Source organism: Pipistrellus kuhlii, unplaced genomic scaffold (genome assembly GCF_014108245.1).
Source record: "Pipistrellus kuhlii isolate mPipKuh1 unplaced genomic scaffold, mPipKuh1.p scaffold_m20_p_3, whole genome shotgun sequence".
NCBI classification, from domain to species: Eukaryota; Metazoa; Chordata; class Mammalia; order Chiroptera; family Vespertilionidae; genus Pipistrellus; species Pipistrellus kuhlii.
The window spans coordinates 161,771,711-161,799,686 of NW_023425529.1; the positions used below are offsets into that span (position 1 = coordinate 161,771,711).

Here is a 27,976-nt window from a genome sequence, read left to right on the forward strand (position 1 = left end):
ATAAAAACAGACATATGGACCAAAGGAACAGAATCTAGAATCCAGAAATAGATCCAAGCCATTATGCTAAATTAATATTTGACAAAGGAGGCAAGAGCATACAATGGAGTCAAGACAGTCTCTTCAATAAATGGTGCTGGGAAATTGGTCAGATACATGCAAAAAAATGAAACTAGATTACCAACTTACCCCATACACAAAAACAAACTCAAAATGGTTAAAGGAATTAAATGTAAGACAGGCAACCATAAAAATCTTAGAAGACTCCATAGGTAGCAAAGTATCAGACATATGTTGTAGCATTATATTTACCAATACAGCCCCTAGGGCAATGGAAACTAAGGAGAAAATAAACAAATGGGACTACATCAAAATAAAAAGCTTCTGCACAGCAAAAAACAAACCAACAAAAAAGAAACAAAAACCATCAACAAAACAATAAGAAAGCCCACTGCATGGGATAACATATTTGCTAATGCAATTTCTGATAAGGGTTTAATCTCCAAAATTTACAGGGAACTCATATAACTTAACAAAAGGAAGATAAAAAAATCCAATAAAAAAATGGGCATTGGACCTAGATACTTTTTGAAAGAGGACATATAGAAGGCTGAGAAACATGAAAACGGGATCAAAGTCACTAATCATCCAAGAGATGCAAATCAAAACAACAATGAGGTACCATCTCACACCTGTCAGAATGGCTATCATCAAAAAATCAACAATCAATAAGGGCTAGGGAGAATGTGGTGAAAAGGGAACTGTTGTGCACTGCTGGTGGGAATGTAGACTGGTGCAGCCACTGTGGAAAAGAGTATTGAGTGTCCTCAAAAAGTTAAAAATGAAACTCTCACGTGACCCAGTAATCCCACTTCTAGGAATACATCCCAAGAAATCAGAAACACCAATAAGAAAAGATATATACACCCCTCTGTTCATAGCAGCACAATTTATAGTAGCCAAGATTTGGAAACAGCCTAAGTGCCTATCAGCAGATGAGTGGATTAAAAAACTGTTGTACATCTACACCATGGACTACTACACTGCTATAAAAAAGAAGGAACTTTTACCATTTGCAACAGCATGTATGAAACTGGAGAGCATTATGCTAAGCAAAATAAGCCAGTCAGAGAAAGATAAATATCACATGACCTCATTCATATCAATACATATATATAAAAGGCTAATATGCAAATTGTCCCCTTGTGAATTCGACTGGGAGACCAGGAGTTCAATGGCCCTCAGTGACATGTGCTAACCACCAGGGGGTGGCATGGAACTAAGGAAGGCCCAGCCAGCATCTGGCAGCCCGGAAAGAAGACCCCGACTGGCCCTGATTGCCAGCCAGGGGGACCCTATCTGGGCACGGATTTTGTGCACCAGGCCTCTAGTGTGGAATATAATGATCAACATAAATTGGATCCAGAGACAAGGTGGTACTGAGCAGACTGTCCAACCTCAGGGAGAAGGTAGGGGAGGGGGGTTAGAAATCAACCAAAGGATTTGTATGCATGCATATCAGCATGACCAATGGACACAGACACTGGGGCGGTGGGGGCTTGCCTTCGAGGGCAGGAGTGGCCAAGAGGGTTAATGGGGGGAGGGGGGGTGGTGAAAGGAGACACATAATATTTTAAACAATAAAAAATAAAAATAAATGTATGTTGATTTAAAGTTTTCTGAGTGAAATATAGGAAATGTATACACAATTCAGATTTTTAAGTCTTACAGGTAGGTCTTAAACACACTATGTATCTCCTTCATTTCTGATATATATTTAACCCGAGAATTATTATTATTATTTATTTTTTTTTTTTGCCAATCTGTAGGTGCACTGGCACACTTCTCTGAAAGGACCTTGGCAAAAATAAATATGCTAATTTAACGCAGACTAATGGTAAGGACAGTGGGGGTGAAAGAGTGAATTTTAAAATCTTTGCAAAATTTCATTTCCCAGAAGATATAATAAAAAACTATTTCACTTGTATAAATTCAGAATGTCTTTTTTATAGAAAAATTATATATGCATTTGTGCATAACTCTTAGGAAAAGTAAACTGTAGCTGCCTTGGAGAAGAGCCTCATTGACAGAAGTTTCACCAACACTCCAGAGACAAGAGAGGGTCAGCGACATCTGAAAAAGAAATTCCAAGTCTCCATGAGGTCTACAGTAACGAGAGATGAGGAAATGTCAAGGTGGTTGTGGAAGCAGGGAACTCAGTCTCAACATCCCTGAGAGAAGAGCCCCAAAGCGATTCCAGCTGCAGAAAGTAACATCATAGCAAAGGACTGCTTTCATCAGTACGATAAACACCAAAGGAACATACTTCTTCCCAGGGCTGTTTATACATTCAGCACACTGTAGACAGTGGAGGAAATGGATTTTGCTTGCTAACAACTAGCTTCTGATGCTGATGTGATATATAGCCTTTGATGTGACCCTGTAGGAGAAAAACAGAGGGTTAGTTTACCTTCCTGAGTCACATCACTGATGTTGAGTTAATTACTTATCCTTGTGGCATAAGCATTCTTCGCCAATCATAGTGCAATTCAAGTCACTGGGAGAACAATGAATAAAGTCATATGTAGAGAATATAGAAATATATATTACAATATATCCACCCACCCGCACCCTCTAGTAAAAAGCCCTTTGATTACCATGGCATTTCCTGGGATACAATTAATTCTATCAGAAAATACCTTCACAAAGGAAAAGGGTCTGATAATAACTTTTTAAAGGGTCTGACAGTGCATCAAAGCTTCACATTCTAGACCAGTGGTCACCAACCAGTGATCCGTGGACCACTGGAAGTCATGAGGACCGAAAGGTTGGTGACAGCTGGTTTAAGGAAACCTTTGGAGCAGCAGTTGCCAACCTGTGGTCCACAGACCACTGGTGGTCCATGAGTTCCGGAAAGTTGGCGACCGCTGATCTAGACCAAGTCCTAACCTGAACCAAGGAGCTCACGCACCATGTATATCAGGTTGGCCAGAATACACTGGACTTCATCGATGTCCACGTCTTCCACTTGCATGAATTTCAAAGCAACTAGAAAAGCATCCAGAGATAACTGGTGTGTTTTGAGTAACAAGTACCTAAAAGAGGGAAACAGAGATTCACACCAGTTACCAACAGGATGCAAGTACTTCAAAAGTAAGAAAAGGAGCACTGACTGAGTCAGTAGAAAACACATTTTCTACTAAACACTGTTCAAAACGAATAAAAATCATCTTCCATCTATTAAGTACACTCTAAAAATAAGAACTATTAAATATAATTTTGTCTTCTCAATTTAAAAAAGCCACTAGTACAAGTATAATTTTTTATATTTACTGAATATTTCATGGAATCTAAGATGCAGGCATTTTCTATCTCTGAAATCTTAAAATGGATTCGATGAAATATGGTCATTGCCATTTTTTATGTACTACCTACAGCTATAAAAAATCTGCCTTTGTTTGACGTTTCATTAACTGAGATCCTGTTGGGATCAGGCCTTGAAGAAGAATCAACTTCCAGTGTTACATGGATGAAAACAAACAACTGCAGAAGAATTCAACTTTCTGACAGACAGGAGTGGCAGGAAGAGGTTTAGTTAATTATGAATAAAGAAAATGAATAACTCTGTCCCACATACTCTGATAAAACGTGAAATATTTTATTCTTAGGGCTGGAGTTCTAAAATATCTATTGCATACCGAAACCGGTTTGGCTCAGTGGATAGAGCGTCGGCTTGTGGACTGGAAGGTCCCGGGTTCGATTCCGGTCAAGGGCATGTATAATACCTTGGTTGCGGGCACATCCCCAGTAGGGTGTGTGCAGGAAGCAGCTGATCGATGATTCTCTCTCATCAATGTTTCTAACTCTCTATCCCTCTCTCTTTCTCTCTGTGAAAAATCAATAAAATACATATTTTTAAAAAATCAATAAAATATACAAAAATAAATAAATAAAAATAAAATATCTATTGCAAAGTTCTCTTATACATATCCCAAGTTATCCCTCCCAGAAGTGAGCCTTTGCTCACTCACTGTGCGGCACCAATACCTAGAGGCAGTGGGCTGGCCACGGAATTTTCACTTCATTCTGCACATTTAAAGGAAAAGTGATGGGACCTTGATTATACAGACTGACATCTCTATCTCAAAAGACACAGCACCTGTTATTGTAAATTTTCTTAACCTGGCAACTCATACACAAAGTTTAAACTTATTAGAAAAATACTATGCTTACACTTTCTTAAAAAGATTCCTGTAGGTGATGATCTTCAGCTTTTCAAGGATAAGGAAGATGCCACAGCGAATAAAGAAGGTCTCATGCTTCGCTAGAGCCTCGTTCAATAGGAGGAGATTGCCTTCACTGGGTGACGGGGGAAAGATAAGCAAGCATGGTCACAAAACAAAACCCCAGGATGAGAGCACACAAAAGCAATTGGCTGAACATGTGTGAAATTTTTATTAATTTTGTATTTTAAAAAATCCCAAATGGAAAAAAATAAAATACTCTACCTTACAGCTTTGGTTACTTCAGCAAACTGCATGAGATGATACTTTTTCAAAAGCTCAATGGTTGGCATATGACCCTAAGACGAAGAGTTAATTTTCCAGAATAAGAGCCCTTTCATTTTTAACAGAATTTGTTTTTTTGTTGTTTGTTTTTTTAAACAGAATTGTTTTTGATACAATTCTTATCGGGAACTAAGTTTTAAAAACTTACAAACTTGTACTTCTTAGAATTTCTTCTTAAGTAGCTGAATAAGAATTAAAAACATCAAGTATGCTAGGGGGGAAACTGGTCTAGAAATCATAAAACCTTCATATAGTTGTGTCATTTAGTTACATATAACCTTGATCTTGACCTTCCCATGTCTCTTGTCCTTAATATCATGAGTGAAGTGATAACTGAAGAAATTTTTAAATTCAGATTTAGAAATACAGACACAATCTCTGGAAGAAGAAAGCTAAAAAAAATTACCCTCTTTGCCTCTGTGAAGAATAGTTAGAAATAAAAAGGGGTATATACAACATTGTACCTTTGCCATTACAAGTTATCCTGAACTAAAAAAATTTGACCAAATGTGTGCATTGCTTTGGTAAATTTTTAGGAAATATTAAATGGGAAGACAGAAAGGTCTATCACTTTGAGAATGTTTTGCTAGCCTATAACATATTAGTTATTTGTCACTGTTAAGTAAAATAACTTTTGGTGATCAAATGAAACACCTACTAGAATGACATTAGGCTAGAATGACATTTTTCGTTCTTGGCTAATCCATTTCTATTAATGTAGATTTTTTTAGGGGGAATATAAATAATATGAACTTATTTTATTTGTCCTATATTACGTTCAATTTTTTAATTAAATACTTTAAATAGGAAGGAAATACAAAGAAAGCCTTTAAAGAAGGATGAGGAAGTGCCAATGATGAAGATACATAGTTTAGGCTACACACAAAGCTATCTTCCTCTATTTTGGGCTGGGCTCATATGCAGCTCAGGTTGTGATCAACTACATACCATCTGGGTAATTTTAAAAGTCTATAAACCTCTTGAAAGCAAAGGGCTCTATAAGAACTGAATAACTCACCAATAGCATTTTTACTGGAAGTAAATATATCAAAATCATCCTTTTGTTCTTCTGACTTAAACGGTGACAGTGCTCAAAGGCAAAGGACAGGTACTCCTCAGCTGCAGAGACATCGGCAAATATCAGACCAGAGCATCTTTTAAAATACTAAGCTATTCAAGTTCCGTCTCTGCTCTTTATCCTGCCATTTATCCTTACACAAAGATTCTAAAGTTTTCAGAAACTATAAATGTCTACCATTAATACTAATAAATCATTTCTTGCTGTTGGATATTAAAAACACTCGAACCTTCATGTAGCAAAGAATTATCAATGCCTTAATAGATTTGAATATAATTTAAAAGCTTTTCTTCTTATGCTTCATAATTTAAGAAAAAAAGCAGTGATGAGGAATAATCAAGGAAAACTCATTTTCAAAAGCTCTATATCTATGAAAATTTTTTTGTGAAAGAAAATTTGAAATTAGTCTATATATGCCTATGGAATAAAAAATAAGATGAAAGAGCTATTATGTTATCAGAGAATCCAGGGCTATAAGACATGGGGAGAGAAAGTGATTTTATATATCTTATATTGCCTGATGTTATGTTGTTTCACATGCAAATAGCTGTTGGGAGAGGTGAGTTAAAAAGTCTAGTCTGAGTACATAAAAGAAGTTATAAAGAACCACCTCATGCCAGCTAATCAAAAAGTTTAAAAAGAAAAAAAACTGGCATCAGCCGAAGCCGGTTTGGCTCAGTGGTCTGCGGACTGAAGAGTCCCAGGTTCGATTCCGGTCAAGGGCATGCACATTGGTTGTGGGCACATCCGCGGAAGGGGATGTGCAGGAGGCGGCTGGTCGATGTTTCTCTCTCATCGACGATTCTAGCTCTCTATCTCCTTCCTCTCTGTAAAAAATCAATTAAAAAAAAATATATATATATATATTAAAAAACTGGCATCATGTTCTTGAGAAAGTTAATGATATAAATTGCACAAAAATGTAATTTCACGAAAGTGCCATTCTGATGTGGTAATGACACCATCGCCTATGGCCACAAACACTAAAGACACCAGAACAAGGACACATTCCCACTGCTCACCAGGCATTCCAGGTGGGATTTCTAAGCAGCAAGCTAGCAGCTGTGCTACCTGCTGCCCCAGTCTCCATGACCTGTGCCAGTATGATCAGCACAGGCAAAGGGAGAAAACAATTATTTTTATCAAATGCCAAGAATAATGGAGTCTGCATGTATTTCAGAGACCCAGCATGGATTAAAAAACATCAAATACAATTTCCCTTTTATTTAACCAATTTTAGTGTCAAAAATAAACAAACAAAAAAATAACTTGAACTTGGTTTATAGCTACATTCCACTTAAATAATAATAAATTGCAATTGTGTACATCACAGAGTTGTTCAGAATGCAATGGATTTAAAATGCTAAAAAAAAAAAAAAAAAAAAAAAAAAAAAAAAAAAAAAAAAAAAAAAAAAAAGAATTAACAACATACCTTGCTTAAAGTCACTATCGAACATGGCCTTTCGTCCAACATAGTACCTGTATGTTACTCTCTGTGCTGTGCTATAATCATCTTTCAGGTTTGAGCTGTCGATGGCTCTGATGAGAGGTTTACACAAATGGAGTTTGTTGATCTACAACAAATTACAATCCACTAAAAATATTATTTTTTAAAAAGGCAGGACCAACTTAGACTTCTACTTTACTAAGCATGTGTACCCTTAAAGTGGGAATTATAAAAACCATTCCCATCATCAAAATTGATCATATAATTCTAAAATCAAAAGAGAAGCCATATGACACAGATTACATCCACTTGAGAAAGCCCTAAGAAGAGCATCAGGTAGAGGTGCTTCCAGGGCAGATGTTCCCTCCGAATGAACCCCCCCCCCCCTTGCTCCCTCAGGGGCCAGGGGCCAGCCGCTGGTGTGTGACATAACTAACTGCTCTCCACCTGGACAACTTCACGTACCAAAGAATGATTTCTTTGCCCATTCACAGGCCCACATGTTCTGTAGTTAATCACTAGGACAGCTGGCAGAAGGCTCTGGAGTGAAACTCCTCACTGAAAGCCCAGCTCAGCACACCGGCACACACCGCTTAACATGGGGGCACCTTAGTTACCCCTGGAGCTAAAAGCTTACCTCGTAGGGCTGATGTTTAAATAAGACACTTCTTACAATAGTGCCTTGCTCTTAGCAGGCACTCAACAAATGTTAGCTCTGAGGATTACAAATAGGGCTAGGTGATGACCATTTCCCAAGCAATGCCAGGGGAGCTAGCTGATAATTAATAGAAATAGTATCTGGGAAGACAGGAGAAAGAAATTTATACACCATTCAAACAGAAGCGTACCTTAAAGTAAATCTTGAATAACTGATTCACCAGAAACAGCATCCCCCACTTCTTAGAATCCTCTATACCAGCACGACTATGGGGGGAAAATTTTTATCCAGTTACATAGGAAATAAGAATTATATTTATAAATCACAAAATAAACTGTCTAAACAAACTGATATGTTGAGATAAAGTCTTACAAATAAAACATTTGAAAGAAGATGTCTTATCTAATAGGTAAGACTGAAGAGTCCCAACCAGGAATTCTAACCCCAATTAAATATTAGGTAATACCCTCCCTCTGCTGCAGCACCTAAAAACCGCCTAGTTTGGCCGAAACCGGTTTGGCTCAGTGGATAGAGCGTCGGCCTGCAGACTGAAAGGTCCCGGGTTCGAATCCAGTCGGGGGCATGTATCTTGGTTGCGGGCACATCTCCCCCCACCCCTGGGGAGGTGGGGGTGCAAGAGGCAGCTGATCGATGACTCTCTCTCATTGATATTTCTAACTCTCTGTCCCTCTCTTCCTCTCTATAAAAAATCAATAAAATATATGAAACACACACACACACACACACACACACACACACAACCTGCTTAATTTGCAGCAATAGTATGTAAAAGCTAATAGTTATAAAGCATTTTATGGTTTTTCATTTTTTTGGTAGTGTCCTTTGAAGCACAAAACTTTTTTATTATGATGAAGACCAATTTATCTGTTTTTCCTTCAGGTGCTTGTGCTTTTGGTTTCACAGCTAAGAAAACCATTGCCAAACCAACCAAGGTCATGAAGATCACTGCTCTGCAGAAACACATAATCAAACAGAAGTCCAAGTATCCATGTAATCAGTATTTCCTGAGGGCTACCTCGGTGTGAGAGACACCCTGTGAAAACCGCATACATGCCCTCACGACTTTGAAATCAAACAAACATCATCCACATAATTATTTTTGGTGAGTGTAGTGAACACCATGTACCGTCTGTCATGAAACGTTATGAAAGGAGATGTTCGGTGATGGGGGGCATTAGAGAGGCTGAAAGCTGTGACATAGCAGACAACCAGATGAGACGCTGGGAAGACACGCCAGGCAAAGGAATGGCGCGTGTGGAGAGCTTCAGTGGGGAAGTACTGAGAGGAACTGCTGTAAGTCAGCTTCAGTGGGATGTTTTGAGGTGGGGCTGGTGGGGGCAGAGTTGGTGAGAAATGAGAAACTGAAACACTATTCTGGGGAAAAGAGATTTTGTTTATTTACACATGGAAAGCTTTTCCTTTCTTTGCTTTAAAATATCCTAAAACTCAATTAAACATAGCTTTATAATGGGTGAAGAGATGGAGTTTCAGGAGAAAAATGGAAACTCTAAAATAGAATCAGATGGAAAGTCTAGAAGCAAAACTTAAATAGTGGCCCTAGCTGGTTTGGCTCAATAGATAGAATGTGGGCCTATGGACTGAAGGGTACTGGGTTCGATTCTGGTCAGGGGCACATGCCGGGGTTGTGGGCTCAATCCCCAATAGGAGGCGTGCTGGAGGCAGCCAAACATTGACTCTCTCAAACAAATCATTGATGTTTCTACCTCTCTCTCCCTCTCCCTTCCTCTTTGAGAACAATAAAAAGATACTTTTAAATAAATAGATAGATAGTGGCTAAAAAGAACAGTCAACTTTAGGCCAGGTCAATATAAATTACCCAAAATAAGAGAAAAACATACAGTACATCAATGCCCTGTGGAATAATATCATGTAGTATAATGTACATGTAACTGGAGCCCCAGAAAGAAAAGAGAAAGAATGAGAGAAAGCAAAAGTAGTTGAAGAACATAAAAAAAAAATTTAGAAAAATCTAGTATAAAACATCAACTTAAAATCCAAGATGCCCAATGAACCATAAACAAGAAAAATAGGAAAATACATAGGTAGCCTGGCCAGGTGGCTCAGTTGATTGGAGTTTAGTCCCACACACCAAAAGGCTATGGGTTCAATCCCCGATTGGGGTATAAATGGGAGTCAGCTGATTGATGTTTCTCTCTCAATCTCTAACCCTCCATTTCTAAAAATCAATAAAAACATATCAATGAGTAAGGATTAAAAAACAACAACAACCTGGGTACATTAGGGTCAAACTACTGAAAGTCAGAAAGAAATAAAGAGAAAAAAAGGCAAAGGAAAGAGTCACTACATACCAACAAACAACAATAACAACTGACTTTTCATCAGAAACATAGAAATGCTGATGAAATGACATTTTAAAGTCTTAAAGAAAAAAAAGTCCAATCTAAAATACTCCACCTAGCAAAAGGATCCTTCAAAAATGAAGATAGAATAAAAAATTTCAGAAAAAAGAAAGCTTAGAAAATTCATTGTCAGCAGATCAACACTAAAAGCAAACTGCTAAATCAAAGTCTCAGAGTAAAGAGAAATGGTACCAGATAGAAACTCAGATCTATAGGAAGGATTAAAGAGCTCAAATGGCAAATATGTGAGTAAGCATAAAAGACTATTTTTCTTTTTTCTTACTTCTTTACTAAACAATTAACTGTTAAAAGTAAAAAATAAAATGACTGTGGGGTTACACATATGTAGAAGTAAAATCAATGTCAACAACAGATAAAAGGCAGGGAAGGGGCAATGCATTATGATAGGAGACTGATAATATCTGTCTCCAAAACCTTACTCACGTGTCACTGGCACAGACCCGGAAACAGCTCATCAACAACTCAGCTGCTTTTTCCAACATGTCCCCAACTTTGCTTTTTCCTTTCTTAACCAACTGCTGATCTGCCTAACAGAATATAAAACATTTACTTTTTATTTCTGCTAGATTCCTTAACTAAAAAATAAAATCACAGTGCAGTTAGAAGAAAAAGAAAAAAAAAAGTTACAACTAAGAGTCAAAGTCCCAAAAGATTCTGACGAAATCATCTAGAAATTATAAATTAGACCACCTCTTCCACAAATCAAATCTCCTTTCAACCAATTCAAGCTAAGTCAACCAAGTTTTTAAGCCATTGCATGTAGCCATGCACTGCTAAGAAGCCTTTTGTTCCCTCATTACTGACTTTCCCATCTCTTACACACAGCTATTAAAAACCCTTGAAACACGCACTTTCAATAAATATCAAAGTCGTTACCACGTTTGACCTCTTCCTTGTTTTCAGGATAGTCTTCGTTAAAAAAGAATCAGTTTTCTCCCACTCATACACTCCCTATCACAGGTTCTCAATATGTCATCTATGAATTCCTGAGGGCCTTCAAGATGCCTGTAGATAACTCATATAGTTAAACTACTTTCATGATAATACTAAATTAAATTATTATTTCTTCTTATTGTATTGATGTGTGTAGTTTTCACTGATGGTGCAAAAACAATAGTAGGTGAAACCACTGGAGCATCATGCATCTACAATCTATCCATCAGTCAATCAACAAAGCTAATTTCACTTTAAAATGTCCTTAATGATGCAGTATCATTAAGTCTTGGTCCTTGAACACATACATTTTTAATGTTATTTGTGATGAAATGGGAAATACATTCAAAGTATGTCTGTCCCACACCAAAGTATGATGGTTGTTTTAAGGCAGTGGTTCTCAACCTTTCCAATGCCTCGACCCTTTAATACAGTTCCTCATGTTGTGGTGACCCCCAACCATAAAATTTTTTGTTGCTACTTCATAACTGTAATTTTGCCACTGTTAAGAATCGTAATGTAAATATCTGTGTTTTCCGAAGGTCTTAGGCGACCCTGCTAGTGGTTCTCAACTTGAGGGATGTGACGAAAATAATTTTATGGTTGGGGGTCACCACAACGTGAGGAACTGTATTAAAAGGTCCTGGCATTAGAAAGGTTGAGAACCACCGTTTTAAGGAAAGCACTTAGGCACTGTTGAAATTGCCAGCTGCTCCATGGAACTGACAGACAAGCAGTGTAATTAAGATGTGCTTGAAAGTGAATGAAAGAAGCCTGTTACTTCCAAGAAACAACTGACAGTATTTGTTACCAATGACAATATTTGTGCTTTCAAGGGAAAAATAAGAATTTTGGAAAGCTTGTATGGACCACCATGAATTTGGCAGCTTTCCATTACTTCTAGAGTCTTCTGATGAGGTCACTGTAGATATTAACAAATGTAGTTTTTCTGGTTTTGTTTTTTTATATAATGAAATGTATCAATAGTGGGAGCATCTCATAACTCAACTAAAAGTTTCCAAATGTTCAATGTACGTTACAAAACCATGCAAGGGTAAAAGATCCATTCAAAGTGCATGACTCACCAGTGGATTCTGATGTAACAGTGGAAAAAGTTCACTGCTAAGCTTCAGAACCCACACTGTAACTAGCCTGTAAAAAGTAGCTTTTAGAGTTTTGATACAGCTTAAAGAAGAGTACCTACAATTATCTAAAAAGACTACTAAAATACTCCTCCCTGCTCCATTTACTTTTATGTGAGGCCAGACTGTCTTCATATATTCAACCAAAACAACATATTGCAACAGAGTAAACACAGAAGCGGAAATGAGAATCTGGGTGGCTTCTGTTATACTAGACATTAAAGTTTAAACTGCAAAAGAATACCATTCTTCTTAGTACTTTTTATTCATTCTAAAAATAGTTATTTTTTTGTTTAAAAGTTAATTATGTTACCATGTAAAAGTTTTATTATTACTTTAATTTTTCATCTTTATTGTTGAAAGTACTACATGTCCTTTTTTCCCCATTAGATCACTATAGATATGCACCTGCCCTATCATTTTATTTCTTTAAATGAATAGTAAAATTTCTCAGTTAAAATTTCTAATACAGTGAATATGCATACATATAACACATATCCTATCTAATCTAATAAAAGAGTAATATGTAAATTGACCATCACTCCAACACATAAGATGGCCACCCCCATGTGGTCAAAGATGGCTGCCCCCATGTGCCCCTTAAATGGAAACAGATGGCCACAAGATGGCTGGCAGGGGAAGGCAGTTGGAAGGGACCAGTTTTGAAATGACATTTTAAAGAAAAAAAAGTCCAATCTAGAATCTGGGGATCAGATTCCTGCAGGGAAGAACAGTTGGGGGTGGGGTGGGGGGGAAGCAGACCTGCAGGGGAGGGGGACAGTTGGGAGGGACCAGGCCAGCAAGGGAGGGCAGTTGGGGGTTGCCAGGCCAGCAGGGAGGGCAGTTGGGGGCGAATAGGCTGGCAAGGGAGGGCAGTTATGGGTGACCAGGCCAGGAGAGGAGGACAGTTAGGGGCACTCATGCCAGAGAGGAGCAGTTAGGGGGTGATCAGGCTGGCAGAAGAGTGGTTAGATGGTGACCAGACTGGCAGGCAGAAGCAGTTAGGGGCAATCAGGCAGGCAGGAAGGCAAGTGGTTGGGAGCCAGCAGTCCTGGATTGTGAGAGGGATGTCTTACTTCCCATTTAAATGGCAGTAAGACATCCCTTGAGAGGTCCCATATTGGAGAGGGTGCAGATTGGGCTGAGGGACACTCCCCTCCCGGCCCCCGTGCATGAATTTCATGCACCAGGCCTCTAGTAGTAACACTATAATTTCAATTCTAATATTTACATTTGGTTCTTCTTTACATCTTTTATTTGCTAGACCACATGTGTCAAACACAAGGCCCGCGGGCCAAATCCGTCCCGCCAGGCCTTGCAATGTGGCCCACACCGCGCTGTCATCACTGCACTCCGCTGCGTTTCCATCACAATGACAGTTTATGACTGTTCAGTAAACCATGCGGCCCGCGATTTAGGCTGGATTTTAGATTTTGGCCCCTTCTCTGATTGAGTTCGACACCCCTATGCTAGACTGTCTACATTTTCATTTGTTTCAAGTATGTTCGTAAATGCTCCTTTATTAGGCCTTCTTATGATGCCTGGTATAAAATCTTTATCAGGGAATTTCAACAGTGTCATCTCTGGTGTTTGTTGATTGTCTCTCCACATGCAATATCTCAAAAGGTTAAGATTTTCCTGATTCATGGTATAAGTGATTTTCAATTATACCCTGGACATGTGGGATACTGTTATCATACAAGGCTGTGGATCTTATTTATCTTGTTTCAGGAAGACCTCTGCTGATGCCATGCTAGTGAATAAATGGGGGCTCCACCTCTATGGCACTGGGTGGGATGGGGGTCTGGCTCCCCAGGGGACGGGGCCCTACAGACTTTATCTGGAATGCAGCAGGAATTGTCAAAGAGGTCTGTCTTGATGAGCTGCCTTGCCCCGTCCTGCTCTCCTTGGGGCTTCTTCATCTCTGCTGGTTGATATTCCCGGAGTTCAGGTTTCTCTGGGACCCAGGCTGGTCAGAGAGGAGGCAAAACAGAAATGCAGGAAACTCACTGCTCACTGCTCTGCAGGTTCCTGTCCCCTATTTCTCTCCACCTCTCAGAGTCATGTTGGCTTTAAAATTCCCAGCAGGAGAAATAGGAAAAATATGCCTATTCCATCTTATCTAGTGAGAGTCATTAATAATTTTTAAAACTGTAAAGGGGTTTTAGGACCAAAAAGTTGAGAAATGCTGCTCCAAAACTGGCTGATGCTGATCCCCAAGGGGAAAGCAAAGCCATAAAATTCAGAATCTTTACCTCCTCATACCAGAGAAACCCTTAGGTATTGCTTCAACCTACATTAAGTTGGAATTCTTTAAGTCAGGGGACAGGCCACATCTTTTTCTTTTTTCTTTCTTTTTTTAATATATTTCATTGATTTTTTTACAGAGAGGAAGAGGGATAGAGAGTTAGAAACATCGATGAGACAGAATCATTGATCAGTTGCCTCCTGCACACCCCCTACTGGAGATGTGCCCGCAACCAAGGAACATGCCCTTGACCGGAATCAAACCTGGGACCCTTCAGTCCGCAGGCCGATGCTCTATCCACTGAGCCAAACCGGTTTTGGCAACAGGCCACATCTTAACAGAATAAGAGAAGGCAGAATTGCCCATCTATTACTGCTCCATCCCCTTTAAAAAAAAAAAAATCTTGCATGTCATAAATGACTAGCCAAATACAGAAACAGCTCCCTCTATAGCTACAGTGTGAAAACCGATGTTTATTTAAATCTGTTCACATCAACCCAAAAAGAAAAATTGAGACATCCCTGTGAGACATTTTGTTCTCTATACCAACCCCCACTCATGCCTCAAAACTCCTGAAAAGAATGACATGAAAGTAAGCAATAGACAGATATCAGGTCTGGGTTGTAAAACAATAGTGATAAAATTGAACTTACATTATTGGCAAATACTCGAAGGTCAAGAGCTACTGCATACATGACAGGCAGAGCCCTACAGGAGCAAAAAAATACGGGTGTTTGAAGAGGCTATGAGGTCAGGGTGCCCATTACCAGGGACTGCCATCTACACACCAGGCTATTATCCAGAACAGGAGTTAGCATCCCTCCAATAACCCTTCCTCATCCATTAGGACAGCATGCATCCTTTGGACTTCCTGATCAACACAGAAGCCAGACACTGAAGCTCTCTACGCCTACTACCCCAGGCCCTCCTCAGAGGCTTAGAACTGAGGGGGACTTCCTCATTGTTCCCAGGACATCATCCTTCTCTACTCCCCACAATTATTCAAATTATCTTACACAATGGAATAGTACACTGCTATAAGAAATAATTACTAGGTGGGAAAGTATTGGAAGGAACTGCTTTAAGTCCAGCTTGAGTAGAATGTTTTGAAGTGTGGGCAGAGTGGTGAGAAATAAGAAGCTGAAACAGCCGAAACTGGTTTGGCTCAGTGGACAGAGCATCGGCCTGCGGACTGAAAGGTCCCAGGTTCGATTCCAGTCAAGAGCATGTACCTTGGTTCCCCAGTAGCGGGTGTGCAAGAGGCAGCTGATGGATATTTCTCTCTCATCGATGTTTCTAACTCTCTATCCCTCTCTCTTCCTCTCTGTAAAAAATCAATAAAATATATTTTAACCTAAAAAAAAAAAAAAAAGCTGAAACAATCTGCGTTCCCTGTTCTGTTCCATTGGTCTACATGTCTATGCAATAGACAAAATGTCATAAAACAATTTTTTTTAAATCTAGCTGACAGTATTGGTCTTCCTTTCACGGGTCAATAAGCCTTCACTTTAAAAAGGGGCATGAGGTTTTGTTTTTGCCCTTTTTTTTCAATATAAACAAAACTTCAGTGTTTGCCTACAGTTTGTTAATAAATCATAAAATTAAGAATTAGTTTGTCAAACAATTTAAAATAACCCAATTATTATATATTATAACACCCCAAATGAACTTATAGTGCTCTATCTCTTTTGTCCAAGTTTAAGACCAAAAATAACAATTGAAGGGGAAAAATTGTATTTAATAAATATTTGGGGGCATGCAAGGGTTGAAATAAAATAATACTTCATTTTTATATAAACATTTTTATATATGCAAATAATCTGGCTGATCTGCTATTTAAGTTTACAATGACTATTAATATTCCATTATCCATGTTGACATTACATCAATACATATTAAATGTTTACATAGAAAACATAATTCATATTTAACTAGATTACATTTTTTAAAGCTTCTGAAAAAAAAAAAAAAGGCTAATTTCTAGTTATTTTTGTTCATACTTACCAGTTTTCTTCTTTGTGGGCCTGAAACGCCCGCAGGAATGATGTAATATATTAAGGTATGACATATAAAATTTAAATAATGCTACAAATAAGAATAAATAAGGAGAATTCTAAACTTTCAGGGGGATAGCTTACTGCTATGTGAACTCATAACAGTAAGTTCTTAAGAAAAAAATGTATAAACCCACTTACAAATATCTGAGTATCATAAGGTGTAAGTACTAAATATATTTCATACATACTTTCTCCAAAGAAAAAGACTATTTTCATAAGAATTTTTTAAAAATTGACTTGAAAGAAACATCCATGCAAGAGAGAAACATGGATCAGCTGCCTCCTGCATGCCCCCTATTGGGGATCGAGCCTGCAACCTGGGCATGTACCCTAAATGGGAATCGAACTAGTGACCTAACAGTGCAATTGATATCCCTCAATCAATTGAGCCACAGCAGCCAGGGCACAAGATTTTTTTAAATTGGCAATCACAAACACTTTATTTGGTTACTCTGAGCCTAGATGACGCTAAGTTATATGTAACCAGAGGCTTGGTATACAAATTTGTGCACGGGTGGGGGTCCCTCAGACTGGCTGGTGATCAGGGCCAATCAGGACTGCAAGAGGGTGGCTATGGGATTGCACTGACCACCAGGGGGTAGCTCCTACATTGAGCATCTGCCCCGTGGTGGTCAGTGCGTTTCATAGCTACCGACCAGTCGTCTGATCATCTGGTCCTAACAGTCACTTAGGCATATATATATTTTCTGATATTCCACTAAGAGAATGGAACCAGTCCCTATAACCACATTTAATTCTTCTTCATAACAGAATTAAATAAAATCCTTAATCATAACCAAATCCTTTTAACTTAACTAGATGATAGGTTTAAGACCTACGCTAAATTTAAGTACCAAGTGAAATAGGTAAATATGAGTTTCTCTTCCAAAAAGTTTTAATTCCTTTTCTAATTAAAGGGATAAATAAAATTAGCCCAAGGTCTCAAAATCTTAAACCTCAAATAATCCACTGCATGTTATAAACTGAATAATTAACAGATGACAAAAGATATTGGACGATGACAGTCTGGCATTTGTACGCCTCTATGAAGTCATGGTTCCCCACTGCATACGTGCACCTGGAAAAGAAACATTGGAGCCTGAGGACTGAGGCAGCAGACAGGGCATTCACAGGATGAAATCCTAGAAGTAAACTATGTACACCACACATCTTTTATCACAAACACCCAGTTCTCAACTGATCCTCTAGTGAAAGATGGACCTTCTGCTTGGCAGACTACATAAGTTGAAGAAACACACAAATAACTATTTGAAGTAAAATGGGTTGGCATGTGATAAAATCCCATATTAAGTTTTGAGACTATTCTTTCAAGTCCCAGAAGGAGAACCTAGCTGCCAGCAGGTTTTATTAGTAACATGCACGGATATAGAGTATGACACTTTAATAAGTGATGACCCTCTAACTAGATGCCCAGCTGGTCAGAGGAATTATTAGTCAGTTCATCAACAAATCTGGAATCTCATGGCAAACTGCTTACACTACAAAGAACCCAGTGGCACCCCGACTTTTCCAAAGATCTCACAGGGCTACCCTACTTTTCCTCCCACCCCACCCACATCCCAACCCCAGCCTGCTCTGAAACACTGGAAGAATTGCAGGCAGGGAGGCAATCAAACACCACATACTTTAAGAACATAAAACTTTGCCTAAAATGATGGTTTAGAGATAAACATAAATTAAATTAAATGTAAATAAAAAGTAATATTTTATTTGCTTTGCTCAGCTGCAGTTTCTTTCCCAGTTAGGCAAAGAGATTAAAAGCCAGGCATATTTCCCTGAAAAAATAGTCAAATGTGGGCTCTATACCATACTAAACAAAAGATCACTATACAGCCAATATAATGAGTATCAAGTGTTGCTGTTGTTTTTTGTGATATACAACAGACACATAAATATACATATTGCAATATAATTTTAACTTTTGAAAATATACATGATCCTTGAAATTTAAAAAAAAAAGTTTACTAAAATTTTAGTTTTTTAAAGTTCAAAAATTTTCACAGGCTTTACTAAAGTGAAATTGCAAACATACTTGTCTACTTTTCAAAGTAATTATTCACTGCTTCAAGCATTAGATGATGTTAAATAAAATCCCTAGTCAATTTAGCAACTCCAAGATCTGCTTGTTTTACTTACCTTAAATGAGCTGCAAACATTTCATCATAAGGGGGTTCCAAAACTTGTTGACACTTCTCTTCTGGAGAGGCCAACTAAATAAAATAATAAGAAAAATGGCAAAAAAATTAAAAAGCATGGAAAGAACACAATGTGTATAGATTTAATCAAACCTATTTCAAAAGAATATAGACTTTACAGTTAACAGTAATACTTTATACTTTAGTACTTCTAAATAAAAAGTTCACTGTTTCAATAAACATTAATCAAGCATGAGCTATGGATAGAGTACTAGATCAGTGATTCTCAACCTTTCTAATGCTGTGACCCTTTCATACAGTTCCTCATGTTGTGGTTTAGTATAGTTCCTCGTGTTTTCCGATGGTCTTAGGCTTTACAGCAGCGGTTCTCAACCTTGTGGGTCACAACCCACAAGTTGAGAACCACTAGCAGGGTTGCCTAAGACCATCGGAAAACACAGATATTTACATTATGATTCATTAACAGTATCAAAATTACAGTTATGACGTAGCAATGAAAATAATTTTATGGTTAGGGGTCGCCACCACATGAGGAACTATATTAAAGGGTCGAGGCATTAGAAAGTTTGAGAACCACTGCACTAGATTAATACAATGTTTTGTCTACCACAGGCTAGGAAACAGTCTAGGCACTTATATACATATCTTAATGTTTCATACATACCTTAATATTTCTTGCCAGTTAGTCAAGAAATATTTAATAAGCAGCTACTATGTGCTTAATATTTAATAAAGTATATAATACCTTACATAAATAAGGTCTAATGAGTTAGAGAAGAAGACATGTTAGGAATCACTCCTCAGCTTCCTGGTGATAGCACCACCCTCTCTCTGTACTGGTCTATTTAGTTGACCTTTACTTCTCTTTCCGCTCAATGGCCAAATTTTAGATAATATAAGCATTACAATGGATTATAAAGCACATTGAATTTTTTAAAAAAGGAATCAATGAGTCTACTCTTATACTGATGCAATACATATGTAAATGTGGAAGTGAAAAATGACATCAGAAAAATCACCATTCTACAATATCTAATGAAACAACTGATTCGGACAATGGCCACCAGTGAATGGAACCATCAGATGTAAGGTTAATGGTAATTCTATATTGAAGAAATCAGCCTTAGATTATAAATGGACAAACAGACATGTGTGTCACAGATGTGAACCTGAATCTTATCAAGTCTCTGGCATTAATTTCTATTTAGAGCAATGGTTCAATGTGTTCTGCATATTAGAACCACCTAGGAAACTTTATTATTTTTTTAAAAGCCTACTTCTAATCCAGGAACTGTGGGTTGTTGTTGTTTTGTTTGTTCGTTTTGTGTGTGTGGTTTTTTGTGGTTGTGTTGTTGTTGTTTTTTGTTAATCTCACCTAAGGGTATTTTTCCATTGATTTTTTTTTTGGGGGGGGGAGTGGGGAGAGAATGGAAGATTGAAACACATTGATTGGTTGCTTCCTGCACAAGCCCTGACCAGAGCCCAGGAAAGGGAAGAGCAACCAATGTATGTGGCCTTGACCAGAATCAAACCAGGGACCCTCTGGTCTGCAAGCCAACATTCTAGCCACTGAGTCAAACTGGATAGAGCTGTTTTGTTTTGTTTTCTAAATATTTTTTTGAGTTTATAGAAGGGAGTAGGAGGAAGAGAATTATTGGTCGGCTGCCCAAGAACTGTTTATATGGTCAGAGGTGCAACCTATAAGGAGCCAAATATAATTATCAAGCTCATTAGATAAGCTCAAATTCTAAACCTGTCTTAGGAAGCTAGGTACTGTATCCCTCTCTCTGAGCTTAGTCCTTTCACCTACCTGAAGCCGGGGGTTGGCAACATGAGGATGCTTAAAAGACACCAGCTCTGCACAGGATTCCCCATCTCTGGTGTCGATTGCTTCATAGACCTGAAGCATTTGAGAAGAGAAAAGCCAAGTAGAAAATAGAATATTCTAATAGAACCTAAACAACACATTGTATATCACTAAAATTCATTTTCCCTATTTTGAAAGGAGCAAGAATAATCAAAATATGACAAGTATTCTCTTTAGCCAGCAAACAATAACTACCTTTCAAAATAAGATCGTCCAAAGGCAAATAAACAGGTGACTTACTATTAAAAACCATGATAAAGAATAAGCCAGTTTATTATCTGAATATTAATGAAGGTGAATTATTCTAGTTTTACTCAGTCATACCAGCAGACATTTGAAAATTCACTTTCATAGCTTATGGGGAAAAAGAGCTTATAAACCACATATTTCCAAAATTCAAAGGCTTCTACTCAACCTAAATATAAAAATTGCACTGACAATGGCTAAATGAATGGTGTCAGAGTCATAAAACAGGTAACTGTGTGCTGTAAAAAAAGATGAAATAAATTGACATGTAATAACATGGGAAAGTGTTCCCAATATGCTTACTGTTAAGCAAAAGAAAAAAGAAAAAAGTTAGCCACAGGAAAACTGCATAATTTGATCTGGGAGAAAAAGAAAAGGTATGTATGACATGTAAGCACAAGAAGAAATGCAGGATCCCATGCCACAGCAGTTGACCCCTTAGCCAGTGGGGTGAGGGCTAAGGAGACTTTTATTTTATATATTTCTATACTGGAAGACTGTTATAGCATTTATAATTAGAAAAGCAAATGATATTTTTAGATTATATTCACACAAAAAATGACATAAAAATCCCAACTATATAAGTGAGGAGAAAGCAAAGCCTAAAGCTGCAGATATATATTAGTACTAGAGGCTCAATGCATGGATATGTGCACTGGTGGGGGCGTGGCCTGGGGGGATCAGCCCATGGGAGCGCGGCTCATCGAGGTCAGCTGAGCAGCTGTGGACCCACCCTCTGACAGCAGCTCCCACTGCTCATCCCAGTCACTGAGTGGCACTCCCATTATGGAAGTGCACAGACCACCAGAGGGCAGCTCCTGCATTAACTGTCTACCCCCTGATGGTCAGTGCATGTCATAGCGATTGGTCGACTGGTCATTCTGCCATTCAGTCGTTGGGCTTTTATATAAACTAGAGGCCTAGTGTACAAAAATTTGTGCATTCAGGTAAGGGGTCTCCTCAGCCCAGCCTGCGCCCTCTCAAAGCCCGGGATCCCTCATGGGATGTCCAACTGGTGGCTTAGGCTCACTAAGCCGCAGTCTGGCCTCCCTCTGTGGAAGGTAACCAGCAGGCCAATTGCAACGGCACAGGTGGCCAGTGGCCAGCCCTGCCCCCCCACTGTGTCACTGCCACTGGTGGTCTCCCTCTGCAGGAGGCAACCCTGGCGGGCCAATCTGGGAACAGCAAGTGACTGGCCCCACCCCAAACATTCCCACCACTGGTTGCTGCTGCCCCTCTCCTCCCCTTCACCGTCCCCTCTCTCTTCCCTCTGGCACATGCCTTGGCTGGCCTGGCACCACCTGCTTGCCATCTCCGCCCCCCTCCAACCAGTCATTCAGCCATTAGGTCAATTTTCATATTATGCTTTTATTATATAGGATAATTTATCTACAATAAAATTAAATATATAAATTTATGCCCACACAATGGACATCATAAAGAGAATATCCAAATGGTACATACCCAAGAAAGTGCTCACATCTGGCCCACCAGTAAAATGCAACAAGACACTCATATACACCACAAAATAGTTAAAATGGAAAAGGCTGACAATAGTAAATATTCCAAGAATATAAAGCAACTAAAACTCTCACACATTGCTGGGGAGGGTGAAGTGGCATCCACTTTGGGACACTGATTGGTATACCTACTAAAGAGAACACATACTTACTCCCCCACCCATTAGTCCTATGCCCAGGCACCCGCAGCCAGAAAAAAATGGAGGCAAAAGCCACCAGGACACCAAAGGGACCCAATTCCTCATCTGTTGTACCACTCAGACCATTGACTGGAAACATCTACACCACCTTATCTAATGAAGAATTTGCCACTTGACTATTCAACAAAACTACATAGGCACTTACATTTTGAGCCAGCAATTCCACTTCTAAGGATTTACCTTACAATAAGGAACAAAAGATGTTTGTGTAGGATTACTTGTTGATGTATTCTGAGTAATCACAAAATACAGATTCTATATGGATGGATGGATGGATTGGGGGAGGGGGGAGGAGTAAACAGAGTAACAAACTGATCTGTCCCTCAGTGGCAACTGAGGTCATAGGCAACCCTGTCACTTGCTTTAGTCAGTTAATGTGTTATGTCCCAGAAGCTTTGGCCTTTTAATTTAAACACCTCCCAGCTGGACTCCTGGCAAGCCTGTTTAGCAGCACTCTGTGGGCCTGACCCAGAGACTGCAGAGCTCACCAGATGAAGCTCTCTAGCCCTGGGCACTTTTAGGAGTAAGTTCTCTTTCTTGGCTGCTGCTGATCACCTCGAGAACTCCAGGTTCCAAGCTGGTCCATGGGGGAATCAACTACTCTGGGAACTCATAGTTCCTAAAAAATCAATTTACTAGCTCTGTTCCCTTAAAAGGCCTAGAAGTAATGACTCCCAGTAGCAAAAAGACACCTAGCACTCAGACTAGTTTTCTAAATTCCATTCTCCACTAAAAGGAACCAGAAGTCCCTGGAGAAATAGCTGAACCAGTGCTGGAACAGGGAAAGAACTAAGTGAGAGTGGAATAGATATTACTGTGCCAGAACGCAAAGCAGGGCTCAAAGAAGAATGAAGACATATCAAAAAGCCACAGAAATCAGTTTGAAGGGGCTCCCAGTGTCTACATATGAGACAATTTTAACTTCAATAACAATAATACTCTTAATATTGGTATTGGTAGTGGATTATAAAGTGCCCTTAAAAATAATGCATAATGATACTTTTAAAAAGAAGGGTAAAGGGAAAAGTTGTTTTTTTTTAACAGATGAAATACTAACAAATGTAAAAGAATGATAGAAAGTCATCACTTGGCAAACATTAATGTAATAACTGACTTGGAAAATGCCCACGAATGAAATCTAAAACCATTTTGTAAGTCTTGAGGAACAGAATGTTCTTAGATTCTCCTAGTCCCAAGGTCAGCAAACTGTGGCTCGAGAGCCACTTGTAGCTCTTTGGCCCTTTGAGTGTGGCTCTTCCACAAAATACCACGGCCTGGGCGAGTCTATTTTCTAGAAGTGGCATTAGAAGAATTTTAAAAAATTTGGCTTTCAAAAGAAATTTCAATCGTTGTACTGTTGATATTTGGCTCTGTTGACTAATGAGTTTGCTAACCACTGTCCTAGTCCATCCAACAGCTTCCAAATTAATAACAAGGGAAAAGGTACCTCAACACTGGAGTGATCTGATGGACGTAAAGCGAATCACCAATGTGTGCCTCCTGAGGTGAGGCTATGGGAAACTCACACTATCAAATTTAACCTGAATCTAATCATAAGGGACAGTCAAAGGCAGACTGTGAGACATCTACAAGTCAACTGGCCCGGACATTTCAAAAAAGGTTAAATGTCATTAAAGCTCCCTCACCCCCTACCCCCCAAAATGGCAAGAGGACCCTTTTAGATGAAAGGACTAAAGCGCAAACAAACCAAATGGCATATATGATCTGTCTGAATCCTGGGTTTTAAAAAGTTCTAAAGAGTTTAGGGAACATGGAAAATTAAACTACAGATTCTATATTAGAAAAATACTGACATTAGCACTGATGTTAAATTTCTTGAGTGCAATAGTCACTGCAGTTATACAGTGGAACAGCCTTGGTACTAGGCACAGTAAAGGACCATAGTGTCATCCACTTTTTCAAATTGTCTGGGGAGTACACATGCCCAGAATAAACATGGTGGGTGGGCCAGGGGAGGGGTGTTATATGTCTTCATTCTACTTCTTTCAAGTTATCTGTAGGTCTGAAAATTTACAGAAAAGTTGGAGGAAAATGAATATTTTAAATGTAAACAGCTTTTAAAAAGTAACTTGTGCTCAGGCCAGCATAGCTCAGTTGACTGGAGTGTCACCCTGTACACCAAAAAATGGCAAGTATGGTTCCTGGTCGTGGCACATACCTAGTTTGTGGGTTCGACCCCTGTCAGAGCACGTGAAGGAGGCAAACAATTGATTTTTTTCACTCACATCTCTCTCTCTAATTTTTTTTTAAAGTTACTTGCCATTTAAAATAAGATTTTGCAAAATGGATAAAAGACACTAAAAGAATAATACCAGGGGGACCAATACCATCATGCTAATGCCATTCTGCTTGCTATGCTGAGTAATAAGGTCAGTGGTCTCTAACTCAGGAATCGCATGTGTTCTGCCAGCATCCATGAAACAGGAAACTCATTAGCTTATGAGGAGGGTAAAAACAAACCCGGGCCCAACAGCTATAAAGAAGTGGTCACAGAAAACGTGGTAAATGAGATATACCATTTGTCCACTGGCTGAGGATGTTGTGAATGTCAAATAAGGAACGGAAATTATCCAAGTTGAAAAGGATACTGAGATTCAAGAAACAATATACTTCAGAAACTAGGAAACAGCCAGGTTCTGACAAGGACAGGACAAATGTCTGAAACTTCGAACAACAAAGACAGTGAGCTTTATGTTAAGAGCATGAACTCTGGAGCTGGAACTCCTGGTTTTAAAGTGCCCCTTACTTGCCAAGGACTTTGGAAAGCTGTTAACCTCCTTGGTAAAATGGGGCTTGAAATGACCTACCTCCTACAAAAACAGTAATAATGCGTTATTATATATTATACAACAGTGCCTGGTTCTTATAATAAACATTCAACAAGCACTAATCATTCTTCTCATCACCCCAAACTGTTTAATCAAATAAGATAGACAAGTGGTCGGCAAACTCATTAGTCAACAAAGCCAAATATCAACAGTACAATTGAAATTTCTTTTCAGAGCCAAATTTTTTAAACCTAAACTTCTTCAAAATAGACTTGCCCAGGCCGTGGTATTTTGTGGAAGAGCCACACTCAAGGGGCTAAAGAGCCGCAGGTGACTCATGAGCTGCAGTTTGCCCACCACGGATAGACAATTAAAGGAGATTCTCAGAGTGCTCCTCTGATAATGTATGGACAGGACGGAGAGGTAGTTTGGTGAAACAGAATATGAAACTTAGAGTCAGGAAGACCAGCACGAATCCTACCTTTACTCCTCGCTAGAATGAGTAGGTCTGAGCACTGGCAAATCACTGTTTTACCATCCAGCCTAAAGACCAGATTCACCCCCTTCTATCTGCCTCCATTTATCCAGTTGACAAACTGTACTGAGCATCCACATGAGTCAGACACCATTCAAGGCACCCAGAACAGAAAAAGAAAAAAAGAAAGAAACAGAACTAAGTGTGGACAAGAGAATGTAAAAGATGAAAAAAACCAAACACATTCATATTCGTTTTTCAGTGTCTAAGTCCTTGCTCAACTTAAATAAACTGATATTGCCCAGCTGGAATAGCTCAGTGGTTGAATATCCACCCATGAACCAGGAGGTCATGGTTGGTTTCTGGGTCATGGTTGGGTTGCCAGCTCAATCCCCAGTAGTGGGCATGCAGGAGACAGCTGATGGATGATTCTCTCTCTCTCCCTTCCACTCTCTGAAATCAACAAAAACAAGTTTAAACAAACAAACTGATATTTGAAAATCTTTAAGTCTGAAAAGAGAAGGCCACAGTACACTTATTCTTTAGAAAAGGTCTTAGGCCTCAATGAAAAGACTAGCAAATGAATGTATTTTTGTGTGTTTTAAGTTAAAATAAAAGCATGTATCTGTTTTTTTCATGATTCCTGTTATAATCAATTTTCTCAATTAAGCAACTAATGATCCTAATCACCTCTATAGCCAACTAAATATCTTCACCTAGTATCTATAGAAGCTTTCAATTTAACAAAATTTATTTTTCCCTACAAATCTGTTCTGCTCGTCTGTTGCTTAAGGTAGAAGCTTGGGAATTATTCTTGACTCCTATCATTCCCTTAACTACACATTATTAGCAAGTCTTGGTAATGTTCCCTTCGGATACTTAAAAAAACAAACAAAAAAAAACACAACACCATTTTCTCTTTTTCCATATCCTTATTATCACGGTACTAGTTCTGCGAATTAGTGTAGTGGAAAGAATGCAAGCTTTGAATGCATACGTACCTGTTCGAAATATACTACTGCCGTATACTGGCTGCTGTATGGTCAAACCCCCTTTGAGAGACATTTCCCGAAGAATATATATATATATATATATATATATATATATGTATATATATATGTATATATGTATGTGTGTGTGTGTGTATATATATATATATATATATACGCCAAATGCTAACACACACAGTGTACTGAACGGTAGCTATGACTAGAGGCTCGCAGTCGGAACTCCTTGCTTTCTCCATCTCCTGCTTCCACCACCATCTCTATCCGAAAACAAAACCTCTAAGTCAGGCTTTTGGGTCAGGCCTTCTTCACTGACTACATTAAGGGCTGAACCCCACCTCCTTCGCGTGGCTAACGGGCCCTTCAGCATCCCTCAGGACTAGGGACCCCTCCTCCATACACACGGACATCCCTAAACTGAGAGCAGCGACCATCGGCGAATCCCTGGGTCACCAAGAATTACAAGGGTGCGTCTGGCTTCCATCGTCCTTGCTTCCCATTTGGTGGCCAAGTGCCCGCGAAGAGACTCAGCCGGACGGGAAGTGTCCATCCCAGACCCCAGCCAGACACAAGCCGGCTGCCCACCCACCCACCGATCCCAAAGCCCGGCAAGCCAAAGGAAAGAGATGAAGATCCTGCAGACCTCGCGCCGCCGCCGCGGAATAGCGTTACCTGCTGCAGGTACTGATTGATAGTGATGTGCGCCATCGGGGCTCCCACCCCGCCGGAACCAGACGACGGAGCATGCGCGCCAGGCCGCGCGCCACTTCCGGCCCGGTCCGTCCCCAGCTCTGTTCCCCAGACCCAACTTCCCCCGCATGTTGGTTCCGGAGGACGTGTCTGTGGGAGCGCGAGCCCGGGGCCGGTGTGGCGATGTGCCCGGGCTGAGGAAGGCTGGGGCTCTCTCCGCTGCAAGTCCCCCAACAACTACCCCTCGACGGGGACGCCTGGTCTGCGCCCCCTGGGTGCTCCGACCAGCCCAGGGCGTGCCGGGACCCCGGGCCTGATAGGGCTTTTGCTCCGCTGCCCCCCCCCCCTCCTTGACTGTTGCAAGTTCCACACGGACCCCGGCGGACACGGACTGGCCGCGCTCGCGAGCCTCGGATCGGTGGCCAGGTCGCGGTCGGGGCGGGAGCGGAGC

General features: G+C 39.6%; 1 protein-coding gene across 5 annotated transcripts; it reads right to left on the reverse strand.

Moving 5' to 3' along the window:
• Positions 1-1,987: 1,987 nt before the first annotated feature.
• PCID2 (PCI domain containing 2) lies at positions 1,988-27,939 on the reverse strand. Of its 5 annotated transcripts, XM_045588804.1 has the most exons (16): positions 27,508-27,939; positions 22,710-22,744; positions 20,542-20,631; positions 18,712-18,785; positions 17,567-17,632; positions 16,502-16,543; positions 15,151-15,205; positions 10,598-10,701; positions 7,942-8,017; positions 7,079-7,220; positions 5,587-5,687; positions 4,509-4,582; positions 4,234-4,359; positions 2,972-3,095; positions 2,327-2,440; positions 1,988-2,133 (listed from the first exon to the last, which is right to left on the reverse strand). In XM_045588804.1, exons 1-15 carry the CDS (start codon positions 27,653-27,655, stop codon positions 2,351-2,353), a joined length of 1,347 nt encoding a protein of 448 aa, XP_045444760.1. In that variant the 5' UTR covers positions 27,656-27,939; the 3' UTR covers positions 1,988-2,133; positions 2,327-2,350. The 5 variants fall into 5 exon arrangements, with proteins under 5 accessions (XP_045444760.1, XP_036313223.1, XP_036313225.1 ...); XM_036457330.2 differs by having other exon boundaries at positions 1,988-2,440; positions 27,508-27,926; XM_036457332.2 differs by lacking the exon at positions 22,710-22,744 and having other exon boundaries at positions 1,988-2,440; positions 27,508-27,695.
• Positions 27,940-27,976: the final 37 nt, after the last annotated feature.